At 34.8% G+C, this 14,372-nt stretch overlaps 1 protein-coding gene across 16 annotated transcripts in view; it reads right to left on the bottom strand.

Annotated features, from left to right (window-relative positions):
• The window catches only part of IPO11 (importin 11), an 820,387-nt gene that overhangs the window by 655,954 nt on the left and 150,061 nt on the right, over positions 1 to 14,372 (bottom strand). For all 16 annotated transcript variants that reach the window (XR_014831432.1, XR_014831435.1, XR_014831431.1 and 13 more), the window contains one exon: positions 11,053 to 11,174. Coding sequence is in view for 4 of the 16 variants with exons in the window: in XM_085002403.1 (XP_084858529.1) it covers positions 11,053 to 11,174 (122 nt within the window). In the remaining 12 variants the exon portion in view is untranslated. The remainder of the gene's footprint in view (positions 1 to 11,052; positions 11,175 to 14,372) is intronic.

Here is a 14,372-nt window from a genome sequence, read left to right as displayed (position 1 = left end):
CTAAAAATAGGGAGCTTCTGCTGTGGCTCAGTGTAAGGAACCCAACTAGTACCCAGGTTTGATCCCGGCCCTGCTCAGTGGGTTAAGGATCCGGCATCGCCATGAGCTATGGTATAGGTCACAGCTGCGGCTCAGGTCTGGCACTGCTGTGGCAGAGGCTGGCAGCTGCAGCTCTGATTCAATCCCCAGCATGGGAATTCCCATATGTCACAGGTGTAACCCTAAAAATACAAAGAGAAAAAAAAAAGAAAACACTAAAAACAGAGTTACTATATGATCCCACAATCCCACTCCCGGGTATATATCTGGAAAAAAACGAAAACTCTGATTTGAAGATACATGCACCCCCAGTGTTCAAAACAGCACTATCCACAGTAGTCAAGACATGAAAGTAACCTAAATGTCCATCAACAGATGAATGAATAAAGAAGATGTAGTGTGTGTGTGTGTGTGTGTGCGTGTGTGAACAGAAAATGTGGCAGATCCTATAGGACAAGGTATCCCAAGCCACTGAAAGGTTTTGAAGTTGGAGAGGGAAAAGATCATTTTTGCTGTTTGTTTGTCTGCTTTATGGTTTGGGGAATTTTTTTAGTCATGCCTCCAGCATGTGGAAGTTCCCAGGCCCCCACCTTCCATATACACACATACACACATGCGTGCGCACGCAGGAATATTACTCAGCCATAAAAAAGAACAAAATCTTGGCATTTGTGAAAATATGGATGGACCCAGATGATACTATGCTAAGTGAGATAAGTCAGAGAGAAGAAAATACTGTATAATTTGACTTATATGTGATATCTAAAAATCAAAATAAATAAACAAAACAGAAACAGACTGATAGGTACAGAGAACAAAGTGGTGGCTGCCAGAGGGAAGAGAGGTGGGGAATGGATGAAACAGTGGAAAGGGATTAAGAAATACGAATCTCCAGTTATAAAATAAATAAGTCACAAGGATGTAATGTACAGAATAGGGAATATAGTCAATAACATTGCAGTAACTTTGTACGGTGACAGATGTTATCTAGATTTGGTCATTTCATAATGTATAAAAGTATCAAGGCATCCTTGGAAATCAACTATACTTGGCATCCTTGGAAATCAACCATACTTCAATAAAACTTTAAAAGATGAAAATAAAAAATTAAGGAATTCCTACTGTGGCAAAGTGGATTAATGATGTGGCTTGTCTCTGTGGAGGCAATGGTTCGATCTCTGGCCTGACACAATGGGTTAAGGATCTGGCATTGCTATAGCTGTGGTAAGTCACCATTGCAGCTTAGATTTAGTCTCTGGCCCAGGAACTTCCATATGTCACAGATATGGCCTAAAGAAAATAAAAATGAAAATATCGACTCACTATGTTATACACCTGAAACTAATATAATATTGTAAATCAATTACACTTTTTAAAAAAGAATCTTAAAGATAATACAAAAAAACTCTACAAAAATTAAGTGCAGAAACAATGTGAAATTGTATGAAAAATATAAATATTTGTAAGAATATCACTATGTGAGTGTATATTTTTTACATGCCAAAGTACAAAATATTTATAATGAACAAACACATTTTAAATTAAGTATAAGTAAAACCTACAACAAGACGAGACAAGGAAATTTGCTTTATCAGATATTACATTAAGGGGCAAATGTACACATTATAAAATAAATGAATACAGAAGTTCCCAATATGGCTCAGTGATAATGAACCCGACTAGTATCCATGAGGACACAGGTTTGATCCCCGGCCCAGCTTAGTGGGTTAAGGATCAAGAATCTGGTGTTACTCTGAGCTGCAATGTAGGTCACAGACACGGCTCAGATCTGATGTTGCTGTAGCTGTGGTGTAGGGAAGATCCCTAGCCTGGGAACTTCCATGTGCCATGGGTGCAGCCCTAAAAAAGACAAACAAAAAACAAAAAATGAAAAACAAAAAACAAAAAAAAAGAATATGGAACTTTCTTAAATGATGGATTTTGAAATTACTATCACAGGCATTTCATTAATGCTTGATTTACGTACTGTGGTGGGTTCTTAGTATTTTCAGGTTCTGCATCCTTGGATCAACCAACTGCAGCTATGGAGTATCAACTGTACTGCATCATTGTTTTTTTTTTTTTGTCTTTTGTCTTTTTGTTGTTGTTGTTGCTATTTCTTGGGCCACTGAGCAAATCCGAATCCGACTAGGAACCATGAGGTTGCGGGTTCGGTCCCTGCCCTTGCTCAGTGGGTTAACGATCCGGCGTTGCCGTGAGCTGTGGTGTAGGTTGCAGACACGGTTTGGATCCCGCGTTGCTGTGGCTCTGGCGTAGGCCGGTGGCTGCAGCTCTGATTCAACCACTAGCCTGGGAACCTCCATATGCCGCGGGAGCGGCCCAAGAAATAGCAAAAAAAAAAAAAAAAAAAAAAAAAAGTTGATATAACTGTGGTTACACTAACATGAATGCCTCTGCTATTTCTTAAACTTATATAACCATCGCAATTACCCACATAAAACTCACTACTGACAATTCCCAAGACCTGGTCAATTGAATACATTAATATAGAGGGAAAATGCCATAAGCAGTAGGTAACTTATTTCTACGATTCTCTTAAAAGCTTATATCATTACACGATATTTTAGTCACAGGGAAATTTAGACAAATTATTTCAATTTAAAACAAACAAACTAGGCTCATAAGCACCATCAAAAAGGTAAAAAGAAAGATGTTTCTTAAGAGAAAAAGTTCCCCAAAGACACTAGTGATTACATAACTTCCTGTTCTCCAATTTTTTTCCTTTAGTTTTTAGACAATCTAAAGCAACTGCAAAATATTTACATTAAAATCACTCAGATAAAGTAAAAAATAAAAGCATCCAAAGAAAGATCAAGAGATCTAAAAATAGGCATTTTGTTCAAAACAATGACCTAAATCTGTGGGACTTTTCTGAATTATCAACCACATGAAATTTCCTTTTCCACCACCAAAATCTCTTTGCTTTCTCTTCTTCTCTACCCATGAAAATGGGGCAGAGGAAGGCTGAGACACTTAGATCTAAAATGTTTGGGATCCAGAATTTACAAAACTGACTTTTTGTATTGTAGCATTACAGAATTCTTTTGGCTTTTCTAAATATCAGTAAGCAATATTCATTTTTGGGAAGCCATGTCCATGGCATAAGGAAGTTCCCAGGCCAGGGATCGAGCCTGTACCATAGCAGCAACCCAAGCTGCTGCAGTGACAATGCCGGATTTTTATCCCACTGAGCCACAAGAGAACTCCCAATATGCGTTATTCCTTATAAATAATACTCTTAAATGAAAACTTTAAACATACAACCACTAAAGAAAAACAACTCAGCCTGGTGTCTATGAACAAATTGACTTTAACTAACAAATTCGGCTGGAATAACAGAAACTGGCAACATACCAGAGATTCAATTCCCATAGAACAACAGATTACTCATTACCTTTATTGCTATTAAATCCCAGGAAAGTAATTTCATTTGACAGTACATGTAGAGAGTATTTCAATGTCTTTATGAAAACAATCTTACCATGCAGCAGAACGAGTCTGATAATGAAAAAGCAATGCCAGGTACTAACTGAAGAACAAGCTTCCTTAGGTAGAACACATCAGTTATTTCAAACATAAAGTGCATGTTGTTTTTTTTTTTCAGACAGTAGGAAAATGCTATCTAGTAATTAACTGTAGCAGCTACTGTAGCAGTAATAAAAGCAAGTGATATCTATTGAGCTCTTAACATCAATTATATAAAAGCAGCTAACATCATATAAAAGAAACTAATATCTAATGAATTCTGAATTTTCTCACTTAACCTTCACAACAAGATTCCTACAAGAGATACTATTATTAACCCCTTCTTTTAAATGAAGAAAGATACATGTAAGCTAAATAACTTGCCTAGAATCACAATTAAAAAGTAACAGAACCTGGGCAGTAAGATTCTTAAACACAAGGTAGATGTTTATTGATAATTTTCAGGGACCCTCAAATTAGCACAGTAATCAATAAACTAATAGTCAAAATACTTTGTGTCAAGTAGGCTTCCCAAAAGTGAGTAATGGCATAACAGAACCACCTAAAATATGTTTCTACAATAATGAGATACTACTTCATACCCACTAGCATGGCTATAGTCAAAAAGAGATAATGACAAGTGTTAACAAGGATGTGGAGAAACTAGAACTCTCACACTCTGCTGATGAGAATGTAAAATGATATAGCTAATTTGAAAACAGCCTGACAGTTCCTTAAAAGATTAAACAGTCACCATATAACCTAGAAATACCCAAGATAAATAAATATCTATACAAATTTTGTATGCAAATAATAGCAGCATTATTCATAATAACCAAAAAAGTAGAAACAGCTCAAACGTCCATCATCTGATGAACAGATAAACAAAACGTGGTATATCTGTCCAAAAAAATATTACTCAGTGGTAAAAAGAGATAAAATACTGATCCCTGCCACATTATGTAAACCCTAGAAACATACTAATTTAAAGAAATCAGTGACAAACGACCACATATTATCTAATTCCATTTGTAGGAAATGTTCAGAAAAGACTAATCTATAGAAATAGAAAGGAGATGAGTTGTTGCCAAGGGACACAGATGAATGAATATGGACTGCTAAAAAGTACAAGGTGCCTTTTGGAGGTGATGAAATTGTTCCAAAAATGTGGTTGAACAACTCCATGGATATAGTAAAGACTACTGAATTGTACACTTCAAATGGGTGAACTGTATGGTCTGTGAATTATATCCCAATAAAGTTGTTTCCTTAACCACCACAGACAGATGCTTCTAGAATACTTTTCTTGTGAAAGACTTAAAAAAACTTGAGAACTAATTTACATTGTAGAAAAGCTACTAAAGGAGTTCCCGTCATGGTGCAGTGGTTAACGAATCCGACTAGGAACCATGAGGTTGCAGGTTCGGTCCCTGCCCTTGCTCAGTGGGTTAACGATCCGGCGTTGTCGTGAGCTGTGGTACAGGTTGCAGACGCAGCTCGGATCCCTCGTTGCTGTGGCTCTGGCGTAGGCCGGCGGCTATAGCTCCAATTCAACCCCTAGTCTGGGAACCTCCATATGCCGCGGGAGAGGCCCAAGAAATAGCAAAAAGACAAAAAAAAAAAAAAAAAAAAAAAGAAAAGAAAAGGTACTAAAGGTTAAGAATTTACAGATAAGTTTACCATAAAATCCTAAATAAGAAAACATGACCTGGGAGTAAAAGATACATTCTATTTGGAGTTCTGCTGTGGCTCAGTGGTAGCGAAACTGACTAGTATCCACGAGGACACAGGTTCAATCCCTAGCCTTGCTCAGTGGGTTAAGGATCTGGCGTTGCCATGAGCTGTGGTGTGTGGTATAGGCTCAGATCCTGAGTTGTTGTGGCTGTGGTGTAAGCTGGCAGCTACAGCTCTGATTCGACCCTAGCCTGGGAACCTCCATATGATGCAGGTGCAGCCCCCTGAAAAAAAAAAAAAAGATACATCATATTTTAAAGGATGAAAATAAAATTCTGTCACATTAAATACTCACTGAGGAATGGTCAGTTTAAATAAAAAATAATTCAGGTAAAACAACACATCCACAATTTAAAAATTCTAAACTCCTGCTAGTTATATTTAAACTACACCAAAATATTACTCTCTGGAACTTATTATCTTGATTCTACTAGTCTGTTTTAAAAGTTGGAAAATGACTTAGAAAATTATCTTAGAAAGTTTACAAAGAATAATAAATTACCAAATGTCGATATGATATATACTTATTCTTGAGATAAGAGAACTATAGAGAGGTACTAAGTATCCAATCTAAGCACGTTTAGTAAATCTGATACACAGAGGACTTATAAGGTAATTTCTCCTGGAAAGCAAACTATTATACCTAAAAACACTGCTTGCTTTGCCAATCTCTTTCTGAATTATTCAATATTTCACACTGGTGACTTCCTTAAATCTTAAGAAAAAATTCTTAAAACACTGATCTCAACACTTACTCACCTCTGAAATTCTTAGAACTACATTATAAAAGTGTCTTTTTTTTTTTCTTTTTAGGGTTGCACCCGCAACATATGGAGGTTCCCAGGCTAGGGGTCAAATCAGGGCTGTAGCTGCCAGTCTACGCCACAGCCACAGCAACGCCAGATCCGGGCTGTGTCTGAGACCTACACCATAGCTCATGGCAACAATGAATCCTTAACCCACTTACTGAAGCCAGGGATCGAACCCGCAACCTCATGGTTCCTAGTTGGATTTGTTTTCGCTGTGCCATGACAGGAAATATGATATAAAAGTACATCTTTTAAGTTAGACGATGAATTGCTATTTCTGAGAACAGAGTCAAAGGAAAGTTTGATTATTCTCATTCTCATCTATGGGAATAGTTTTTGTTTAACCTATGCCTCTGGAGAACTATGGAAAATATTAAAAGAGGTGTATGTAAATAATGTTGCTTTCATATGAAAACTACCTGAAGAAAATATTACTCCTTTTATGTATAAATAACATAGACCCTAAAAAGGAGAAAATTCAAACTTGGAGTCATTCCAGCTATAAAACAAAAAGATGCAAGACAACTGTACTGCACGATTATACACACACACACTAAGACAGTGCACACACTGTGTTCAGAAGGTAACCAAAAAGATATAACAAGAACGTATGGAGAAGACATGAACAAATTGTGTATCTTTAAGTTGCTGACAATGCAGAATACTACAAAAGATCATCAAGGTGAAGACATTTTGACACATGTGGTTAACAAATTTTTAATGAATTAATGAATATATATACAAATATTCAATATACTGAAAATGTCCTGAATTTAAATAATTGCATATACACATGGAGACTGAAGCTTTTAGAATTTTGTACTGCGGTAAACAAGTGGATGGATGAGAGAAGAGAAGAGGAGAAAGGGATGAAATAAACCTCATCTATTCAGACAGTTTGATCGTAGATGTAAACTCATTTAATCCTTATAATACTCTCATTAGGAAAATACTATTCATACTATCATTTGAAAAACAAGGAAACTTAGGTAAGGGAAGTTATCTGGCTATAGTCATTATTTGAGAATGATTCTAAAACGTATGGTCTTTATTTGAGTATGGTTCTAAAGCTTACAGTCTTCACCAGATTTCTGAATCTGAAGTAGCAGATCATGATAAAAGATAGCTTAACAGTTTCCCAAACGATCATTCTTTAGATCAGTGATTGGAACCTGGAGGTAGGCGTTTCTACTGGCATCTAGTGGATAGAGGCCGCAAATACTGCTATATATTCTACAATGCACAGCACAGCCCCCCTAACGATCACCTGGCCCCAAATTGTCACTAGTACTGTGGTTGTGTAACACTGCTTTCAAACAGGCAAAGGAAACGTTATACTGCAAAATCTAAAAAGCAACACAGATATAGGAAGTTATATGGGATTAACCAGAAAATATCACTGGGAATATGGATTTGGGAAAAAGTTTCGCCAAACTCCATCAACCATGTAGCTGTAAGGAGAAGAAAGGATATAAAGAGAAATGATAAAACTGCTGACCTAAATGCCAACATTACCTTCCACTACAGCATGTGAATCTAAATTTTCCTAAGTTATATCATGGGCCAATGACAGTGTGTCAAACTTCGAGATCAATTAAGTTTTTTGTTTTCCAGATAGTCAGATTTTCTGTATCTACCAAGGTTTCTTTAGTCACTTATCTATTAAGCACATTGTAAACTTAAATCATTAGTCTTTAAAATTCTATTAACACATTACTAAACACTTTCTTAGTACCCTTAAAATGACATGAATTCACTACTACCCAATAGATTTTTCAATATTTATTTCATTTTAAAAACAGAAACAAGATCTGATTTTCCTATTCATAAAGGTATTCTCACAAGGTTTTATTTCTTTTTTTAATTTTACAAAATATTTTATTGAAGTATAGTTAATTTACAATGTTGTGTTAGTTTCGTGTGTACAGAAAAGTCATTCAGTTATGCATATAATATTAAATATACATATATATATCTTTTTTTTTTTTTTTTTTTTGCTTTTTTAGGGCCCCACTGGTGGCATAAGGAAGTTCCCAAACTAAGGGTCGAATCAGAGCTATAGCTGCTGGCCTACATCACAGCTCACAGCAACGTCAGATCCTTAATCCACTGAACAAGGCCTCATGGTTCCTAGTCAGATCATTTCCACTGTGCCACGAATGGGAACTCCCTACATATATATTCATTTTCAGATTCTTTCCCATCATAGGTTATTACAAGATATTGAACATAATTCCTTATGCTATATAGTAGGTCCTTATTGTCTATATATCATAGTAGGCATATGTTAATCCCCAACTCCTAATTTATGCACCCCATCCCTTTTGGTAACCAAATGTTTATTTTCTCTATGAATCTATGTGTTTTGTAAATGAGTTCATTTATATCAATTTTTTAGATGTGACATATAAATGAAACCCTACGGTATTTTTAAATTTGAAAATTTAATGCTTTAGAAAATTTCAAGTCAAAAAAATTCTGCCTCTCAATTTATGTAGATGAACACGAGCACCAGCCTAGGTATTCTTTAGACTTAGAGAAAGAAGCCTTTTATTTTCTTTTTAAAAGTCAACTATTTCTGCAACTTACGTATCAAAAATATTTTTGAATCACATACTTACATAAAAATAAATATTAAGGCAAATAGTATGATCATAAAAGGTGTAAAACAAATGTGTTTTAGATACAATTAGATATCTTTCTACACTTTTTAACCTGTTTCACTTCAACTTTCCCTTCAATAATCTCAGTACTTTATGTTAGAGAAAACTCTAACATGCTAATATTAACCTTAATATTTTTTAGTTCCTTAATTTATTGAGCAAATGTTTACAGAGTAATGACTACTGCCAAAGAACAGGTTCTTGAACATTTCCACATTTCTGTAACATTCTTTTAAAGGCCTGAATAATTCTTAAGTCACTGTTTTTCCACCAAGAAAAAGGGAAAGAGAAGTAAGTTATAATGCTGGTAACTTCAATTTGGTTTCCAAAAATAATTAAGACACAACTCAATTTCACGGGGAGGAAATAATACAGATCTTGTGCACATCCAGCTGGCAGCTGAAAGAGCAAGCCCTGGCATCAAGCTGCCCTAGGTTAAAATTTACCTTACGACATGACATTTGCCAGACCCTAGGCAAGTTATTAAACATTTTAAGTTACTTCTTTGGTCTATAAAAAAAGTACAGTCATGCCTTTAACTCAGGACTGTTTAAAAATTAATGACATAAATTTAAAGTACTTAGCAAAATATAAGGCATATGGTAATGTAAGTAGAAAAGACAGAGGGGTCCCCAGAGAAACAGAATCAGGCATGACTTTCTGGACATAAGAGAAACCATTTTTGGCCTAAACCTTTACTGTGATCTAAGCCTGGCCACAATGCTGGCCTTTGAACAGGTTTCAGTAACAATGATTTAAAGGAAACAAAAAAAACCAAACTTATCAAGCAAGCAGCAAAAATAACAAAATCAGTTGTAAAAACTCCCAATTCTGTTTCAATGGTAAAGACTAGCCTGAAGCACTTTCATGAGCAGCTTGGTAGAATTTAAATTGTCCCAGGCACTCAACACCCAGATCAACTGGAACCAAAGGTTGAGGATTGCTGACTTTCTCTGATGTCAGTCAACCAAAGCTAGGATTCTGTTGACCAATAAAGCATCCTCATGAATACGTAGGTACCTTTGCTTAAAACTTCCCATATTTTGCTGTTACTGGAGACACCAATTTGGGAAAGATCCCCAGTGTTCTTTTTATTTGCTGCAAGTAATAAATCCTTCCTTTTCCTAGTCTTTGGCTTGGTTGTATCTTTTGGCTTCCTCACTAAAAGGGTAACCCAGTTTTCAGGTAACAGTAAGTACTCAAAAATTATCTGTTGTTGTGGTGTTATGACAAAACAATTACCTGTGATCTTTTTTTTTTTTCTTTTTAGGGCCGGAGCCACGGCATATGGAAGTTTCCAGGCTAGGGATCAAATAGGAGCTGCAGCTGCCAGCCTACACCACAGCCACAGCAATGCCAGATCCAAGCTGCATCTGTGATCTACACCACAGCTCACGGCAGGCAATGCCAGATCCTTAACCGACTGAGCAAGGCCAGGGATCGAACCTGCATCCTCATGGATACTAGTCGGGTTCGTTAGCCAATTACCTATGTTCTTAATCCAAATTACCATACTAGAAATAAATAATACATAAATTTCTAAAAAGAATTTCTAAAGCTAACTGGATTCACTTCACTAATTTATCACTAGGATACATGTGCTCTAAAAATTCCCTAAAACAAAAAGAACTAATACATTATTCTTCTCACACAGTATCAAATTTTAAGGGCTTCTTTTACGCTTTTAAAATTAAAAGTACCCCCCAAAAAGGCATAAAATGCTAACTCCACAAAGACAAGGATAAAAGCAAAAAGAAAAAGAAAAAAAAAAGATATCTTTCTTTAAATGTCCAAAACAAAGCATTTTCTATCGCTTTACAGAAATGAGAATTTTTACATAGTTTGTAAAGTATAACATAATGACTTTATCTACATAAGAAAAAAATAACTTAAAAGTCTCTTTAGAGATAATCCAAAATAAATAATGACAAAATTATGTAACAAATGGTTGAATTACCAGGAGGATAACATATTTTATGAAGTGCTACTGACTTTGAAATACTATATATTTAATATATTTATATAATAAGAGGATCTAAAATAAGTAATAAAATCTGGTTATTATTTTTTAAAATGGGAACTCAGACAAGAATGAAATAAATTGGTAAGATAAACACAAGGAAGTTAAACTGCAGGGCCCACCACTCACAATCACATGTTTTTAGATCTAGACCAACACTTGCCAAAACATTATCTAGCAAAATTAGCACACATATGCATAAAACTTCATTGCTTAGCAACATAGAGCAATATCAGTGGCCAAAACAGTGCTAATATCTTGATGCTTTAACAAAACAAATTTTAAGAAAACATTTCCTCACCTATTATCAGACGGTAGAAGAGATAGCAAAGCCAAAGCTGAAAGTTTTCTTCTTTCAGGCTGGGTAATATTGTCCATGCGATCAACCCACATTTCAATCATATTTCCCAAAAGCTGGTCCATCTGAAAAAAGACCAGGAGGTATCTCAAAATATTTGAAATGCTATTTACTTGTGGATAAATGCTGTTAAAGGCTATAACTTTACGAGGAATGGTTAAAGTTCAGTTCCAGCAAACCACAGAACTGTAGAACAAGAATTAAGGGCAAGCCTTGAACTGGAAAAAAATAATTTGAGCAAAACAAGAAACAACTCTAATTTATCTTGAGAGTCAATTAATTCTTGACCCAGACTTGACCCAACTCATCTAGGCTAAGCGTCTGGTTGTTTGGTTAAATACTAGTCTAGATGTAGCTATGAAAATATCTGCAGATATTATTAACATTTACAATGAGCTGGCTTTAAGTAAAGGAGTTTACCCTAAATAATGTGGGTTGGGCTTCATTTAATTAGTTGAAAGCCTTAAGAGTAAAAACTAAGGTTTCCTAGAAAAGAAGAAACCTTGTTTCAAGAAACTCTGCCTGAATTTTCATTTTCAGCCTGCCCTAAAAAATTAGAAATTTCTAGTCCCTGTGATCAGGTTAGTGAATTCCTTAAAATCCACCCTCCCCCCAATGCACATATATGTGTGTATATTCTCTCAAACTTTTTCTTGCACTCTCTCTCCCCTCTTCCCTCCCTCTGCATACACACAGAACTGGTTCTGTTTTTCTGAAGAACTCTGAGATACAGTTGGAATCCATAAAGTAAAACACAATCAAGTACACTCAACATGTAGACTGAAAGTGGGTCTCGGGTTTTGCTCATAAACACTTGTACGCTTCTAGCACCTTTTAAAAAATGTATTTAATATCAAAATCTGTACCCAATGGATTCTGTTAACGTAAGATCAACCTTGAGTTCTCACACTGTGCTACTTGTGTGCTTTTACATTTTTTCCAAGAAATGCTTCAACATGTTTTTTTCCCCCCAACACATTTGAAAAAATAATAAGCAGTTAAGGAAACACTTACTAGTTCAACACAATTATTTATACTTGAGTTCTCCAAACTGTGTGGTACATCCTAAGATGTCACAATGAGTCACAAAATATTTAAAATTATTAAGAGAAACAAAGATACATCTGTCAGATACTGAAAGTACTGCCAGTTCAAGATAGTTCCCAGTTTTAACATTACACTCCTTTCAAGGACTTCCTATCTTTGCAAAGTACTACCAAAAGAATCAAGGTAGAACAGAAGATGAAGTGAGAGGTGTCTAATCTGACTCTAAGGTTTAGGAATTTGAGCAGTGCCCAATGAGCATATAAACTCCATTAATCAGTAATTGTGGCCATTTAGGAATGAAATAAAGATAGTGTTTTTTCTTTATATTTTTGTCTATAATTCTCAATACACACTAAGTTTAAGTTATTAGGACATGAATACAAATTAAGTTGTATGGACCTAACTAGATAATAAAAGAAAGAGATATTTATATTTCTTTTAGTCTAGAAGCAATGTGAAAATATTACTAACATATTAAGGACACCACGAAGCAAGACAGTCCAGTAACTTCTGATTTATACCATGTGTCTTCAATTTGTACTTAATTTGGAAATAAATGACACAGATGCTTTAGATTTATTGCAATTAATATCTAGTTAGCAAAACTTAAAAAACAAATCATAATTGTTAAAAAGTCAAATATCGTTATTAAAATGGAATATATACAACTAAAGCTATAATAATATATGTGGTTGAAATAAAGATGCAATTAGCAAAGATAGGTACCTCTATGGGCTAATTTTATTTATTTATAACTTACATTTATTTCCTCTGTTTTATAAAAATATCTAACAACAGCTCATAACAAAAATAGAAACAGGACAATTATAACAAAGGTTGATGACCATCTACAGCAAATCATGAAGCAACAAAAGAATTCTGCAATTATTTCAGAAACTAATTTCTAAAATCAAAATATTTCTTAAGCAGAATAATGAAAAGATGATGAGGTTTCTCTACCTTGATGCTCTTTACCAAAATCTACCATGGTGGATCATGCCAAAGATAGCCCAATTAAATAAATACCTACTGTAGAAAGACAGAATTTTATTTCTGACCAGTTCTATCACTTTTATAGCTTTAAAGAATGTGTGTTATATGTTTCCTATAAGAATTAAATAATTTTATATCATTATATTCCCTGTACAAACAGAAAAAAAATGTTTATGCAAATGGTGATCTTTTTTCTCTCTCCAAACGTTATCTTCTTAATCTAACCTTCATACCAGCTGCTATTTAAGCAATTAAATATTATTTTTACATAAGATTTCATGAAACATCATTTATCATGTGAAAACCAAAAAGTACCTTCACTCTCTCAACTATTAGAAAGATTTACGCTATTTCAAGCCGCTCACGACTGATTAAGGGAAAAAAATCTTATAATCTAAGTGGCAGGTCTTCAGGAAAGTCATCTTCTTAAGACGAAGAATTTGTAGGATTTAGACAAAATTACCAAAATGTTCCCCTCCTCCCACAACTTTATAAAGTCTAAATTAAAGTATATTGCCAGAAAGAGTAAGAAGACAATGTTTCTAGAGAACAAGGAAATACTGAAGGAACAGCTGAGTTCAGTCTTAGTTTTGTAGAATGATAAACAGATGATATTACTAAATTATTCAGCTACAAATACCTTACTGCATCTTTATAATAAAACTATTTACCCCAGACACATACTAACATTGTGAAAATAATTTTAGCATTGAATATGTGCTTTTTGCTGGTTTCCTCTGAAATCCCACAAAAATGAAAGTAAAGAAAGATAAAAAGCAAAGAAATAACCCCATAGGGCCTATAAGGAGAAGAAACACTGTAGTACAGTAAAGATGACAATGGGTTTTCAGAAAATGTCAAGCAGATGAAAGAGTGCTAAGTAACAGCAAAGCAGAAAAGCCTGAAACCAAACTGCCTACCAGGGTTATAACAATCTAATTAAAACAGACTTTGTTCTCAGAACCCTGCCATAATCAGGCCACAAAGAAGACAGAGATGAGGCATGGATATCAAAAAAGGAAAACTAGCTGAGAATTTGTAGACGGAACAATTAGAACCTTCTAGATTCCCTTTCCTACCCCTAAAGGAGACCAAATTTATTGTTATATGCAAAAATAAAATCAAAGAAGCTCTAATTCAAGGCATCGAGAATACGGTGAAGTCTCTAGATTCAAACATGATAGCCTGACAATTTTTGGTTAAACTTTTTGTAAAAAAACATT

The sequence above is a fragment of the Sus scrofa genome, chromosome 16 (assembly GCF_054392235.1).
Source record: "Sus scrofa isolate SSC_HxYL_T2T_F1_AM1 chromosome 16, Sscrofa_HxYL_maternal_Yorkshire_Landrace_v2.0, whole genome shotgun sequence".
NCBI lineage: Eukaryota > Metazoa > Chordata > Mammalia > Artiodactyla > Suidae > Sus > Sus scrofa.
This window is presented reverse-complemented; position numbering and strand designations above follow the sequence as displayed.